At 52.6% G+C, this 15,159-nt stretch overlaps 4 protein-coding genes across 4 annotated transcripts; 2 read left to right on the forward strand and 2 right to left on the reverse strand.

Moving 5' to 3' along the window:
* Positions 1 to 205: 205 nt before the first annotated feature.
* Positions 206 to 970, reverse strand: NCS54_00548100 (Hypothetical protein; the record flags this gene model as incomplete). The annotated part of the gene is made up of 4 exons (XM_053150982.1): positions 679 to 970; positions 590 to 622; positions 434 to 480; positions 206 to 379 (listed from the first exon to the last, which is right to left on the reverse strand). Exons 1-4 carry the CDS (start codon positions 878 to 880, stop codon positions 206 to 208), a joined length of 456 nt encoding a protein of 151 aa, XP_053006957.1. The 5' UTR covers positions 881 to 970.
* Positions 971 to 1,741: 771 nt separating this feature from the next.
* Positions 1,742 to 3,765, reverse strand: NCS54_00548200 (Splicing factor U2AF subunit; the record flags this gene model as incomplete). Its single annotated transcript, XM_053150983.1, has 6 exons — positions 3,642 to 3,765; positions 3,552 to 3,577; positions 2,401 to 3,501; positions 2,085 to 2,349; positions 1,824 to 2,035; positions 1,742 to 1,768 (listed from the first exon to the last, which is right to left on the reverse strand). Exons 1-6 carry the CDS (start codon positions 3,667 to 3,669, stop codon positions 1,742 to 1,744), a joined length of 1,659 nt encoding a protein of 552 aa, XP_053006958.1. The 5' UTR covers positions 3,670 to 3,765.
* A 289-nt stretch (positions 3,766 to 4,054) lies between these two features.
* On the forward strand, positions 4,055 to 5,353 carry NCS54_00548300 (DNA-(apurinic or apyrimidinic site) lyase; the record flags this gene model as incomplete). Its single annotated transcript, XM_053150984.1, has 3 exons — positions 4,055 to 4,173; positions 4,223 to 4,532; positions 4,586 to 5,353. The coding sequence occupies 3 exons, from the start codon at positions 4,055 to 4,057 to the stop codon at positions 5,351 to 5,353; spliced, it is 1,197 nt and encodes a 398-aa protein (XP_053006959.1).
* Positions 5,354 to 6,055: 702 nt separating this feature from the next.
* NCS54_00548400 (Hypothetical protein) lies at positions 6,056 to 9,706 on the forward strand (the record flags this gene model as incomplete). The annotated part of the gene is made up of 1 exon (XM_053150985.1): positions 6,056 to 9,706. The coding sequence occupies one exon, from the start codon at positions 6,056 to 6,058 to the stop codon at positions 9,704 to 9,706; it is 3,651 nt and encodes a 1,216-aa protein (XP_053006960.1).
* Between the last annotated feature and the right edge of the window lie 5,453 nt (positions 9,707 to 15,159).

The following is a 15,159-nucleotide window of genomic DNA, read 5'->3' on the forward strand; positions in this document are numbered from 1 at the left end:
GTACCCCCATTGAATACACATTTCAGCGGTCGAATCGCTTTCTATTTGAGCAGTCTCGACTTCGCCGTGGTCCTCCCAGACAGGGCGCATAAGCATCATGGCTCTAAATGCAAGTTTTTCCATCATTTGTCCCCCAACTCCGTGACCCGGGAAACCATCATCACCTCCATCCAGGCGGCCGGTCGTGATTGATTTTTTAAACCGCTTAAGCGACGATGGTGCTGGCAGTAGCGGACTCGTACTTCCAGGTGGGGGGCAGGATACCGACGGTCTTGTAGTAGCGGGCAAGACGGTGGATTCGGGACTCGATGAGAATGAGGCGGAACTTGGAGTCCTTGTCCTTGCGGTTGCGCTCAAGGTGCTTGCGGACAGCAACAGCCTGTTGAACTGGTTAGATCCTGAGCCACAGAAAATTTTGACAGCATCACTTTACCTTCTTGATGAGCATGTACAGATCCTCGGGAAGCTCGGGGGCGAGGCCTGTTTAATCTCTCTGTCAGTCTTGACCGTACAGAGGCATAAGAGGAGATTTTTCTCCAGAGATATATTTCCACCACCAATGTGCGTCGCGTCTTTCAGGGAACCGTACCGTTGGACTTCAGGATTCGGAGGATTCGGTTACCTATTCGTCAATGTTAGCAACACGCTCTCAATTCTCGCTCCTGCGGATTTCCATACCGGTGACAATCTTGACCTGGGCAATGCCGTGGGAGTCACGGAGGACGACACCGATCTGAGAAGGGGTAGCACCCTTTCGGGCGAGCTTGCAGATCTGGTCGACGACCTGGTCGGGGGTGGTCTTCAACCACGCGGGGGCGGCGCGGGAGTAGGGGAGAGCGGAGGCAGAAATGCCCTTGCCCTTGCTGTGAAGTCGGCCCATCTTGTCTGTTTGGCGGCGGCTGTGGTGGTGATGCTGCGGATGGTAAGTAGTCGGCTTGGTCGAGCTTCGTAAAAAGTTCGAGAGATTGCGAGAAAGGGCGGTTTGTGTGGATCGTTGGAATTTTTCGCTTAGGTTAGGGCAGGAGCGGTGTGTGGCATGAGCGCCACAATGGGTCCCCAGCCACAGGGCATGCAGGTCTGTGGAGTCTCATCACGTGCCCTCAGCCGAGCTGGCGACATGTCGCGTTTTTCTTCTCGTCGCGACTCAACTTTTCCTTTCGTTCAACCTCAAGCTTCATGAGCTTTGGAGCTTCATGCAAATATTCCTGATTCTTGGTAAGTCTGCCTTGACAACGTCTTCCCCTTTCCTTTGTCGACCTTTCCATGATGATAGAACACATTACATTTTATTCTGGTACCTCTTATGTTAGAGCCTTCGGGCTCAATGAATGAACAGGACTTCTGATTTCTGGTCATTTGCTTGACTTTTTCTGCTTCATTTTTCTGTCAACGCAACATCGCTAACAGACTATAGGTTTCTTTTGCACGACGTTCCATAGACGTACTTATAGATAGTTTCATTGCTTTCCATTCTCTAGTTCGCATGTTCATAATACCAACTCACTTCTCTCATACTTGCACATCCCAATTGACATCCCAACTGACTGCTTTCATGTAATTGATTCAATTCAACAATGCTGAGCGATGCCCTCTGTTTTACATTTTCGATTGATGCCCTACCCGTACACCGACTGAAGACTCCTGCCCCCTCAAAGTATATAGCCAAGTTTGACTGTTGATTGCATTGCATAGACCTGTCGTCCCCTTGTGCATCCACTATTAAACATCCATGGATCCATTCTTACCAAGCACCAACGTCAAAGTTCTCCTGCATGAATGGTTAGCACTGAAGGAAGCATTACCAGAGAGCTCAAGGGACATACCTCAGGGAAGTACGTGGTAACCACGGTTCTGTCAGCGAATTTCCGGCCCGCCAAAGCCTTGAGCGCCTTCGTTGTATCTTCGGCGCTCTCGTACTTGACAAAAATCTTACCCACACCGGCAGACTGCCTGCTGCCGCCTGTAGGCCGAGGGATCTTCATGTCAATGATCTTTCCAAACTTGGAGCACTCCTCTTTGACGTCCTCGCAAATTTCTGACACCGAACGTTAGCTAGGAAAGGCACAGCAAGGTGATATGCATACCTTCGTAGTCATCATTGTCCAACAGTTCCTCAGCAGTGACCATGTTGAGAAGTTGGAGTACACGGCTTCCTTCAACGTCGTTGGCAGTCTGAGAAGCCAAGCCACTGATCGCAGTAATACCAACGTCGAAGTTAGCGACCTGTGTGGGACCAATGCTCGCCTTGGTGACCTTGAGCTTCTTGCCTCCAACATCCATGCCATTGAGAGTGTCAAGTGCAGTCTGGTTGGCGGCGTTGGGATCCTGATATTCGGCAAAAGCGATACCCTGAATAACCTAGTTAGAATAGTCAAGAAGTTGACGAATTTCAGTACTCACTCTGGATTCCTCCGTTCCTCTATCCTTGACAAGCACAAACGCCTTGGGCTTTCCGAAAGCTGCAAGAAGCTCGATAACCTGATCCTCTGCCAGGAAAGGGGGGATGTTGGTGATGCACAGCTTGTTGATAGTATCGGGCACAACGTTGGAGACGACGTCGGGGTTGTAAGAGACCTCCTCGGTCACGGCAGGCACAACGTAGTCGCGAGGTCGGCGGATCTCAAGACCACGAGATTCTCCGTTCGAAGCGCCGTTCGCATCGTCAGGCTCCATAGAGGTACCATCCAGCGCAAGGGCAACAGTGGCTTCTGAGGCTTCTCTGAACTCCAGGACAGCAAAGGAGCGATCGTTGGAGAACTGGCACAGAATGCAAGGATCCGTGGCGTCAATGACGTTCAGGCCGTTGAGTTGAAGGTTGAAGAACGATATCAACGCCTCCTCACTAGTGCCTGACGGAATCTTGGAAACCAAAAGACGCTTCGACTGGCGAGAGTTGCTGGCCTTGAGTCCAGCACTCGTGACCTGTCCACCGGGTTGGTTCATAAAGGCTTGGAGTTTGCTAGGGTCCATGGGTTGCTGCCGAGGAGCGCCGGGAAGAGGGAACATTCCCGATAGCTTGGCCTGCTCGGCTGTGACATTGTCGTAACCCGGGGGCTTGATATCCCACTGGGTCAGACGACGCTTGCGCTCCAGAATGGGCACGATGTTGGTCAAATCCGGAGTAGGCTCTCGCTTCTTGGGCGGCGGGCTCGCACTTCGGCGGTTCTCGTGTCTTCCACCAAATCCCTCATCGCGACGGTCCCTGCCACCTCGGCGACGGTCATCATAAGGATCTCGGTCTCGCCTGTTCGGCCGTTCGTCATCGTCGCGGCGAGCGTCCCGACGGGAGGAGCCCCGGTCTCGGTCCCATTCACGGTCGCCTCGCCTGTCACGGCCAGAGTATCGATCCTCGCGCTCGCGGTCTCGGTGGTTTCGGCTGGAGGAGTATGCGTCGACGTCGCCGTCGCCCCGGCGATGGCTTCGATGGTCTGGTGAGCGAGAGCGCCTGCGATCACGGTCCCTGTGACGGTCACGACGATCGTCTCTATCACCTCTGGAAGACTAAACACCGTTAGGTTGCAACATGACGAGATGGAGATGGGTTTACTTACAGGATAGTCTCGTCCCCTGCGCCCGTCTGCGAAGAAGAAGGGTTAGCGACGCGACGCGAAAGATGGAGCCAGCTCTGCGGATAAACTTACCCCGCGAAGAGTAACTGTCGCCGTTCATACTGACTATACAGACAGGCGACTTCAGAGAATATAATGAGCCTCTGAAATTGATGATGTTGTCTGGTTGGCAGGCGGAGTTGGTTGATTCAAGCCGCAACGAGGTTCCAGTTCCAAAGAGCTGTAGGCATCGCGCGAGGCTGGAGCTTTTTTTGCCAGATGGCGCTAGTTCCACTTTGGGTTAGTGCCAATTGGATTCTAGACCACCTGCAAAACCTCCCGGCGAGCCGGCCTGGCTTCAGGGGGCAAGCCACTGAAGGACCTGAGTGAGAGTCGCCACCAACGGCCATCAACGCATCCCCTTTTCACCAATTCACTGTCAAATTCTCTCTTTCGTATTGAAACGTCTTGCTAAGAAAGAGTCAGGCACAATTGAATTGCCATAAATGTCTATTGTGAAAATTCCTGACTGGCGCAAGCTGCCGGTGACCCTAGCGGAGCTCTGCATCAACACCACCCTGAGATGCGGACAGTCATTCAGATGGCGAAAGATTGACCACGAATGGTCAGTTCTTATTTTCTTCATTACGATCATGAGATTCTAAATCTAGTAGGACATGTACTTTGCATGGGCGCATCCTTCACCTGAAGCAGGACTCTACTCATCTCCATTACCGGGTCACCTGGCCAGTGGTTAAGTCCCAAGCATCACCAAAAGACGACACTGAGGCCCTTCTGCGACACTATTTCAGTTTGAAGCTGGATCTCGGGACGCTTTACGAGCAATGGTCGGAGGCGGACCCAAACTTTCGCAAGAGAGCACCCCAGTTCAAGGGCGTCCGCATTCTCAGTCAAGATGCTTGGGAGGCGTTGATATGTTTCATCTGCAGCAGCAACAACAACATTTCTCGAATATCTCAAATGGTGAGTGGATTTGAATCAAAAAAGTTGGCTCACTGACTAACTGTTCTACCTAGGTTCACAAGTTGTGTCAACACTATGGTCCACTCATTGGTCACGTTGGGGATGAGGCCTTCCATGATTTTCCGACTCCCCACGATCTAACAGGTGAACGGGTGGAGGCACATCTAAGAGAACTCGGATTTGGCTATCGCGCCAAGTATATTGCTGAGACAGCACGGATGGTTGCTAAGGAGAAGCCGGACAATTGGTTGGAAAGCCTTCGAAACCCAGCACATCCAGGCTTCAACACGCCCCGAGTACCCGATGAGCAGCATGCAACCTATAAAGAAGCACAAGAGCAACTTCTCTCGTTAAAGGGAGTCGGCCCAAAAGTCGCAGACTGTGTCTGCTTGATGGGCCTGGGATGGGGTGAATCTGTCCCAGTCGACACCCATGTTTGGCAAATCGCTCAACGAGACTACAAATTTGGCAAGTCAAAGGCCAAGACATTCAACAAGGCTATGTACGATGCCGTGGGAGATCATTTCAGAGCGCTATGGGGAGAATATGCTGGCTGGGCCCATTCGGTCCTCTTTACAGCAGACCTAAGGGAGTTCTCAAGCCAAGCGGTGAAGAAGGAAGAAGCCTCAGTGGTAAAGATCGAGGAGGTTTCCGTGGAGGAACAAGTCATCAAGAGAAAGAGACAAAGTGTTTCCGTCACAGAGACCGAAACTAAGGTGAAGAAGGAGGAGACAATTGTCGAGTTGAAGGATGAACAGGTGCCAGGGGAAACAGGACACGGTAGAAGATCAAAGAGACTACGCGCTCTCGCAATGAGGTAATGGGAGTATTTTGATTTTATCATCGAAATCATTTTTGGGAGCTCATGTGTTATACATCATCAGCTCAGCCTCAACTATGAGATAGGGCGAGACATGAAGGGCCGGTTGTTGACGTTCTGGTCCAAGGAGAGGAAATCTACGTGACTTTAGCAGAGACAACGGTCTTTTCCAAAGGCCATGACGGCCGAGAAATAATCAATTGCTCACAGAAATCACCACCGCTATAATCAATTACGTCGACTATAAACTTCCCGAGTTTAGATCTTCGGCATACGCCTGATGGAGATTGCCTACTACTTACTACCTTAGGTACCTTGGCGGAGACGCGAACCTGAGGGTCCGGTCGCGTGCAGTCCTCTAGTTCACCACTCATCAACCCACCAAAGACAAATGAAATGCTTGCTATTTCAGATATTATGCGTAGACATTAGTAACTTATTTTGCATCATTACAAACCCAAAGACACGAGAGATGTTTGTAAATACCGGGCTTTGATGTCCGTCTCAGGCACCGCACATGCAATTTTAGGCGGCTAAACTGCGGGTCCCCCTCGAGTCGTGACTTTTTGCCTCCCAAACAGAGCAACGCAGTACATTTTTGCGACTAGCCATCTCACCAGCAACTCTCCATGCGCGACGACAACGCCGGGAGCGCCCCTTGTACTCTTGAACCGGGATGAAGCTGCGAATGCCATAAGTCAAGATGTCTGACGCGGATTTCGAGACCATCAAGAAGCTCCAGCAGGAGCGGAACGCTGCCGCTGCCGCGAAGAAGGGGTCACGCACCTTCGATGCCGCCAACCAGCGAACCGACGATACCAAGCAGAAGCTGACCGACAGCGCCGACAATGACCTCTACGATCGCGATGGCCCCGACAAGTTTGCCGGATACCACACGTCGCTGCCGATGGGTGATGATGATGAAGAGATGGAGGGAGCTGACAACACGCGACGGCTCGTCGGCCAGTATACCGCGTCGCGAGACATGATTGACGAGTTCGCCCGGGGAGGTGGCGTGGAGGAGGATGATATTTTGGCTGGAAAGGGAGAGAAGAGCGGCCGAATCGTCGACCGCGAAACCGACTACCAGAAGCGCCGATTCAACCGTACCCTGACTCCCACACGCGCCGACCCCTTTGCCGAGAATCGCAAGGACGGTGCCGGCGAGAATGGCTCTAGCTACCGCGAGATTATGGAGGCCCGCGAGCTCGAGAGGGAGGAGGAACGCGTCCGACAAGCCATCAAGGCGAAGCAGGAAGGCAAGGTGGATGACGATGATGCCAAGCCTATGCTCACTGATGGAGACAAGGAGAGCGCTGAAGCGGAATCAGCTGACGCTGCTCCTGCTGGACGAAAGCGCAAGAAGAGATGGGACGTGTCTTCAGCGCCTACAGAGACCGACAAGTCCGAGGCGGACGAGGCGACCAAGCCAAAGCGTTCGCGATGGGATCAAGCACCTGCTATTTCTGCGCCGGGCGCGGAAGCTCCCAAGAAACGCTCGCGATGGGACCAGGCTCCATCGGCCACCCCAATGGGCAATCAAGGACTGGCCACCCCGGTGCACCAGTCATCTGCTCCGGCTCTGCCTACTACTTTTGGCACCGATATCTCTGGCCGGAACCTGCCTCTCAGCGATGAGGAGCTCGATATTCTCCTTCCTGGCGAGAATGAGGGCTACAAGATTCTTGATCCTCCTCCGGGCTATGAGCCAGTTCGCGCCCCGGCGCACAAGCTCATGGCCACCCCAGCTGCTCAAACGGGTTTCATGATGCAGGATCCCGAGCAAGTACGACTCAGCGGCAAGCCAATGCCAGCTGAGATTCCAGGAGTTGGCGATCTTCAGTTCTTCAAGCCTGAGGATATGGCCTACTTTGGAAAGCTCACCGATGGTTCTGACGAGAACGCCCTGACGGTTGAGGAGCTTAAAGAGAGGAAGATCATGAGGTTACTGCTCAAGATCAAGAACGGTACTCCTCCTATGCGAAAGACTGCCCTTCGACAAATCACGGATAATGCTAGGCAGTTTGGAGCCGGGCCACTCTTTGACCAAATTCTACCCCTTCTCATGGAGAAGACTCTGGAGGACCAGGAGCGCCATCTGCTGGTCAAGGTCATTGACCGAATCCTTTACAAGCTCGACGACCTGGTGCGACCTTATGTTCACAAGATCCTGGTCGTCATTGAGCCACTTCTCATCGACCAAGACTACTATGCAAGAGTGGAGGGTCGCGAGATCATCTCGAACCTTAGCAAGGCGGCTGGTCTTGCTACCATGATCAGCACTATGCGACCTGATATCGACCACGTGGACGAGTATGTCAGAAACACGACGGCCAGAGCCTTTGCCGTCGTTGCCTCTGCTCTGGGCATCCCAGCTTTGTTGCCATTCCTTAGAGCGGTTTGCCGAAGCAAGAAGTCCTGGCAGGCTCGTCACACTGGTGTCAAGATTGTCCAGCAAATCCCTATCCTAATGGGCTGCGCAGTCCTGCCACACCTCAAGGGGCTTGTCGAGTGCATCGGTCCTAACCTCAACGACGAACAGACAAAAGTCAGGACGGTTACCAGTCTTGCCATTGCTGCTCTGGCCGAAGCTTCCAACCCCTACGGTATTGAGAGCTTCGACGACATCTTGAACCCGCTGTGGACTGGTGCTCGCAAGCAGCGAGGCAAGGGTCTCGCTGGCTTCCTCAAGGCCGTTGGTTACATCATCCCTCTTATGGACGAAGAATACGCCAACTACTACACCAGTCAGATCATGGAGATTCTTCTTCGCGAGTTCTCATCTCCCGATGAGGAAATGAAGAAGGTTGTCCTCAAGGTGGTGTCTCAGTGTGCTGGAACGGATGGTGTGACTGCGGGATATCTCAAGGAGCATGTCCTGGATGAGTTTTTCAAGAGCTTCTGGGTACGACGGATGGCCTTGGACAAGCGCAACTACCGACAAGTGGTGGAGACGACGGTTGACATTGGCCAAAAGGTTGGAGTCAGCGAGATCGTGGAGAGGATTGTCAACAACCTCAAGGATGAGAGCGAGGCGTATCGAAAGATGACAGTGGAGACGGTGGAAAAGATTGTGGCTAGCCTGGGCGCGGCAGATATTGGTGAGCGTTTGGAGGAGCGGCTCGTGGACGGTATCCTTCATGCGTTCCAAGAGCAGAGTGTCGAGGACGTGGTCATGCTGAATGGCTTCGGTTCTGTGGTCAACGCTCTGGGAACTCGCTGCAAGCCATATCTGCCGCAGATCGTCAGTACCATCCTCTGGCGACTGAACAACAAGTCAGCAACGGTTCGACAACAGGCTGCTGACCTCATCTCCCGAATCGCCATGGTGATGAAGCAGTGCGGTGAGGATGCCCTCATGGGCAAGCTGGGCATCGTGCTCTACGAGTACCTGGGTGAAGAGTACCCCGAAGTTCTTGGATCTATTCTGGGTGCTCTACGATCGATTGTCACTGTCGTGGGTATTGCGCAGATGCAGCCACCCATCAAGGACCTGCTGCCACGACTTACACCCATCTTGCGAAACCGCCACGAAAAGGTTCAGGAGAATACCATCGACCTGGTCGGCCGTATCGCGGATCGTGGACCCGAGAGCGTCAACGCGCGAGAGTGGATGCGAATCTGCTTCGAGCTGCTCGACATGCTCAAGGCTCACAAGAAGGGTATCCGACGAGCAGCCAACAACACATTTGGTTTCATCGCCAAGGCCATTGGTCCCCAAGATGTGTTGGCGACTCTTCTCAACAACCTTCGAGTGCAGGAGCGTCAGTCTCGTGTCAACACGGCCGTCGCTATCGGTATCGTGGCCGAGACTTGTGCGCCGTTTACCGTTCTCCCCGCGTTGATGAACGAGTACCGAGTCCCTGAGCTCAACGTACAGAACGGTGTGCTCAAGTCTCTCTCTTTCCTCTTCGAGTACATTGGCGAGATGGCCAAGGACTACGTCTACGCTGTGACGCCGCTACTTGAGGATGCCCTCATCGACCGTGACCAGGTGCACCGTCAGACGGCAGCCTCTGTGGTCAAGCACATTGCTCTTGGCGTGGTTGGTCTTGGGTGTGAGGACGCCATGGTTCATCTCCTCAACCTCCTTTACCCCAACCTCTTCGAGACCAGCCCGCACGTTATCGACCGTATCGTCGAGGCCATCGAGGCCATCCGTATGGCGGTCGGACCGGGACTTGTGCTCAACTACGTCTGGGCGGGACTGTTCCATCCGGCCCGCAAGGTCAGGACGCCTTACTGGAGGCTGTACAACGATGCGTATGTTCAGGGGGCGGACGCGATGGTGCCATACTACCCGAACCTAGATGAGGATAAGGTAGACCGGCCGGAGCTGGCAATCGTGTTGTAAGAATTACATGGAGAAGTTTCAGGAAGGGGGTTGGGCCGTAGCAGGGTTTGGACCAAGGATATTTTTTTTTCTCTGCTTATGGATGGAGGCTTGTAATCTGGAATGCTGTGGGTTGATAAGGGGGGAGGTTACTGCATGCGTCAGGGCGTTCTGATAGATGATCGATCAAAATGGCTTGGGTGTTTTGAACTGGCGGTGTTTGTATCAAGGTTGACCCGTGATGTTCAATTGGATGTTGAGTGAGAGTGATCCGCCCCGGCCCCTATCCGGAGGGTGATGTGTTTTGACGGAGGATTTGCCAGAGGGGGTCAAGGCCATGGGGGGGGATCAGACTCGCGGTCTCTCTTGCAGGGGGGTTGGTTGTATTGGGGGGGTAAAGGATGAACCGAGCTGGTGGTTTCACGCGAGAGAGTGATCATCATGAGGAGGGCAGTTTTGCTACATCGTCGACGTTGCAGTCAAGTGATTTACGATCCATATCCATATCCGATCAGCCTCAGCCGAGAAGAGAGCAGCCAATGTCTCAAGTCCTTTCCTAGTTCTCTCAATCTACCGTCAAGGGAGCCTTGCCTCAGTTGATGATCCTCCTCTCTTCTTGTCAAGTCATGTGGAACACACGAACGAACCATTGACTGTCTCCCATCCCTCGGCAGTCGACGCCCGGACCCGCGGGGGGCCTCTCTCTCTCATCCCGGGGGGACTTTTGAGTGTCTTGTTCACCGTGAAAGGCGGGTGGCAAGGTCCGGCAGATGGGATGGGAGGTGAGCTTGACCGCATTGGATGGAAGAAGGAGGGTGAACTTTTCTTTGCTTGACTCAGGGGATGGAGGGAGCGGGAAGCTTACTGACCCGTTGTCGGTCAGAGGGTTTACTACGCGCCATGGCATGCGAGAGACCAACTGTGAATGTGTGTGTGTGTGGTTGGGCACACACGTCGAGTGAGGGGGAAGAGGTGATGAGAGGCGCTGTGTGATCGACGGCCGTGGAGACTGACTCGGGGGGGCTTCGCCTCGCGCCGCCCGGCTGAAGTCGACGCCTTGGATCCAAGCCCAGAAGAGGTAATCGTTGCCTCTGTTCGGTTCGAAGGGCTCTTTGCACGTGGGCGGACCTTTTCGTCCCTGGCTCGGGATGCTACCTACACAGTTTTTTATTTACTCGTGATGATGATGATGGTGGTGAGCGTCCCCCTCCTGCACCCTCCAATAGTATAGATGTGACGATGATGCAGAATGCGGACGCAGCAAGGGATATCCTCGTCTAGTTTACTACTTCCTTGGTTGAGAACAAAGGATTGGGAGCTGGGCTTATAGTATAAACTCCACCTTTTTCCAGCTCTCGTGACTTGTCGTAACCTCTTTGTCTTTCTGATCTCTTGGGGGAAGCGAAGCAGCTGGCTGCATTCGAGAAAGAGGTGTGTGTGAGGAGGAAGAAGAGGACTGGTTGGTTAGCTGCAGGGGGGTGCTGAGGCTCATCAAGATGCCGTTGCCGTTGTGAGAGAGAGAGAGGGGGGGAAGTGATTCAGCTTGCAGGAAGGGAAGAAAAAAGCCATGATTTCATAGCTTCAATCCGTTTTGGAAGCTATTGCTCCTTGGGAAAAGCTATTCCGGATCACACCTTACAGTAGCTTGAACAGCCAGCTCAGGTGTAGGTTGCGGAAGTGGCTTCCGGAGCGATAGAGAGAGTCTAGAGAGCTGAAGCAAGGCCAAGGCGGCGGTATTCCATTCGTTTTGACTCTTGTGGTCTGCAAAGTTGCTTCTGCAAGAGGCCCGGCCCCTGCCTTGCTAACGCCCTCTGCGGCCGCAACAGCTGTCATCCCGTCTTGCACGAGCTTTTTAGCGTCCAAATGGATCGGGGTAAGCTATCGAAGTTTTCTGTTTCCCATCTTGAGGGAGAAGAAGAAGAGGAGGAGGAGGAGGCTATACGTCACAACTATGAGAAAGCTTGCAACTGTGTCTAGGTACCCCGCTCAGAAAGAAAGAAAAGCTGCCCTATCTCTTTTTAGGCCAGTCTACAAGGTGGAGAAGAACCAGGACCAGCGGCAGATGGAAGCGTCACTATTCACAAGGCGCGGCCGGGGAAGAGGAGTGTGGGAGGGTGACGATTGGAAGGTAGAGAGTCAGGTGCCGTGATACTGTAACTCCCCCCTTATCTAGATTCGAGCGGGGGAGAATCAAGATGGCATTCTTGAAAAATGCCATGAAAGACGAAAAAAGGAACAAGAAAGAGAACGTGTGTGTGCGTGCTTGAGTGAAAAGGCAATGTATGCACGCGGTTGGGAAAGGCTGATGGCAAAAGGTGGCAGTCAAGCCACAAACGGAAAAAGAAAGCAATGCAAAAGTAACGAACGAAAAAGGCGAATCCCCATCATCGTGTTATCGTTTCTTCTGGAGACTTGTTTTTTTGAGGCTTGCTAGCTCAGATGGCGAGGCGCCGAGTTAGCGGCATCGAGGGGAATGTTGGAGCATATACGTATACAGTATCACAGTGTTTAAGAATGAAATGCCGAAAACAAAACAAGATTCCCCTAGTATGTAGTTTTGAGTGAGATGGAATGGATAAGTCAGAGTGGCAAAGGTAGGTAAGAGTCTCGTGGTTGATAGCCATGTAGATGCCCAATTGCTAGGTATGCTGTACCTTGGACTCGGTGTAGAAACTGGGGACTGTACGGATACGTCAGGCAGGGTAGGATTCAAGGGCGGAGTCTCCGCATCATGCCAGGTTCTTGTTTGTTGAGCGATAAAGGAATTGAATTGCCGAGATATGGAAGGGAAGAGAAACGGTTGAAACTTGATTTTGGGAATGATTTCGTGATGCCATCACCAAAAATATGCACTTTTAATACTGGTGACCCTTGAGATGGATCATGACCACCACCACCACCATCAACAGCATCACCAGAGTCAAAATGTAGCTGCCTAGCCTAGCCGGAAAAGCGAGGAGAGCCCCTCTCCCCTCAACGGAAAACAAGTCAAGGCTACGGTACCCATGGCTAGTCTCGTCCTAGTTACAGCCCTTGTCCCGGCACAAGAGAGAAAAAAAAAAGAGACTAAATAGATTAAACCCGCCCCTCAAGTGCCATGTACTTTTAGATACACGCCCCCCTCCCTCCATCTTCCCCACATCATTCCTTCACCCGCGGCGAATCGACAGACACAAAAATGACGACGGTTTTTTTCTTCTCTGCTCGGCCGGGTCTTGAAGAGGGACGGAGCCGGGGACCCTGGGCCGCCCAGCCTCTGACGTCACGGGGCATTGTCTCCTTAGTCCAACGGTTTTCTTGAAGGTGAAAGCTTCTGATGCTAACTGTAGACGGTGTAGAGGAGTACAGTAGATTAGATCCATTAAAGACGCGAGTCAAGTGTCTGTTCGGCATTTGCTGTACAGTATCTCTCCTGTCACTGTACTATTACTGCTGTTAAATGCAATACTGCAAGTGAAGCATCACCAAATAGACTCGCTATCAGATGGTTGATACCAAAATCAAGTTTAAAGCCTTGTCCCATGCAGCAGCAGCACCACCACCACCACCACCACCACCGCCATTCTCTTTTGTGACCGATTGATTAATCTCTCTCCTTTCTCCACGCCGTAAACCAAACCTTGGAACCTCGCACACACACACACACACCCCGGGCGCAACTTTTCTGACTTTCCTACTAAGCAGGACCCTGATCGGCGCCCGATTTAATTCTCAAACGCGGACGGGGGGAGGCGAATTTCTCCGTCGACGTCATACACCACAGGACTCCGTCATTGTCGTCGTTTTGAGTCTGTACGGAATCCTTCCAATTGGTATGGCTTTACTCAGACGAGGCTGGGGGGAGACCTTCGATAATCAGCCACGTCTTCATCAGCTGAGATCGTCAAGGGGACATTGGAGGGGATTTGGGTTTCTTTTCTTCGCCTTTGAAGGCATTCACATTTTGCCATCATCACGAGTACTGTACTCGAAGTAACCCCCTTGGCGGGGCATCAAGAACCTGGTAAAACCGCCATTACGGCGCCGGATCTCTCATGTTCCGTCTTCCCAGACGCCTCACATGTCAGCCAGGCCGCGGCGGGCGGCAAGAAGCTGTCACATTGTTACAAGTCATGTCATCCATTCAATATCGGGCAGGCAGAAAAAGTGACATCCTTTCATCCCCGCCATTTCCATTTATCCAACATTGCTCTAGGACTGTAGCTCCTTGTCGCGTCCCTTTTGCCACTGGACGAGCTGCCCTACGTGGACGGCGGAGCTGGAGGGGTTTTTTGACCAAAAAAAGGGTCCTCCTTCAGGTAGAGAGGGGTTTTTTCCCACTCTGCAGCAGATGCAGGCCGTGATGGATTCAGCAGGGCGGTATGAATGCAGCTGAAAAGTAGGCGAGATGGAGCATGTATGTAAAACATCACCTACGGACCACTACGAATCTCAACGGTGCTCCGTACGCGATATGCTTCCTCAGATCTCTCCCGCGAACCCAACGGTCAGAAAATCACTTGATCCCAGTCACTGTGGCGTTTTTCTCTCTCACTCACGCCCGGTCGGTCTGAAGATCGGGCTTGACCAAGAAGGGGGGAACTGCAGCAAGGACGTGCGGGAAGGGGAGCAAGGGGTAGGGGAGCAGAAGCGCGGAATCGGAGCGCGCTCATTTTTCTTTTGCTTCTTTCTCCACCTCTTGCTTGATGAGCGGTAAGGAATGGCCTTGCAGGAAAGAAGAAGGTGAAAAGAGATGAGATGAGATTGGATGATATGAGATACGAAACCAAACGGTAGGGCAGACAATACTTGACCAAAAGTAAGGGAGACAGAGTCAAGTTTTTTGTGCCAATACCAACCTGCATCCAACGCATCAAATGCCATGAAATCCAATCTCAAATTATTCCAAATACGACTTTCCCTCTCTCTCTCTCTCGCAAGTCTCAAAACACTCAGTCGGGTCCATCCCGAAGCTCAACACACCATTCAATCCCCATCTTTCATCTCCGTCAAGGATCCCCTCCCACTTTGAATCCCTCCTCCCGGTAAATTCAACCATTCGACTCACCGTAGCACAAGGGCTCCATCTCAATCAATCGTGAAAATCAACAGAGGGCTGCTCATCATCCCCCACTCCACAAAGCTTGTCCTGTCTTGACAACGTCCCCCGACGAGATGGCGATGCCTCTTGCGGCAGGGATTGTCGAGCTCTGAAACGCCGGACCCTTCCCATCCCGGGTCGCGATCGACCCTGCCATGTCCCGAGTTGGTCCAATTCAACGCCCCCTAGATATTTTGTCTTGGGGGGCGTGTGATTGATCGTTCATGTCTGTTCTGTTTGGCGTGGAGCAATCGCAGCACAGGACATTCAAGACAGCTTGGAATAGGGGCACCTATCGCACGAGATTATCGTATTCATTCATTCTGTATCTCTGCCTTATCGCACCACCAGATAGCAACTACAACAGCACTGTAATTAACCCCTCCCCTAGCTC

This window comes from Fusarium falciforme, chromosome 4 (assembly GCF_026873545.1).
Source record: "Fusarium falciforme chromosome 4, complete sequence".
Classification (NCBI taxonomy): Eukaryota; Fungi; Ascomycota; class Sordariomycetes; order Hypocreales; family Nectriaceae; genus Fusarium; species Fusarium falciforme.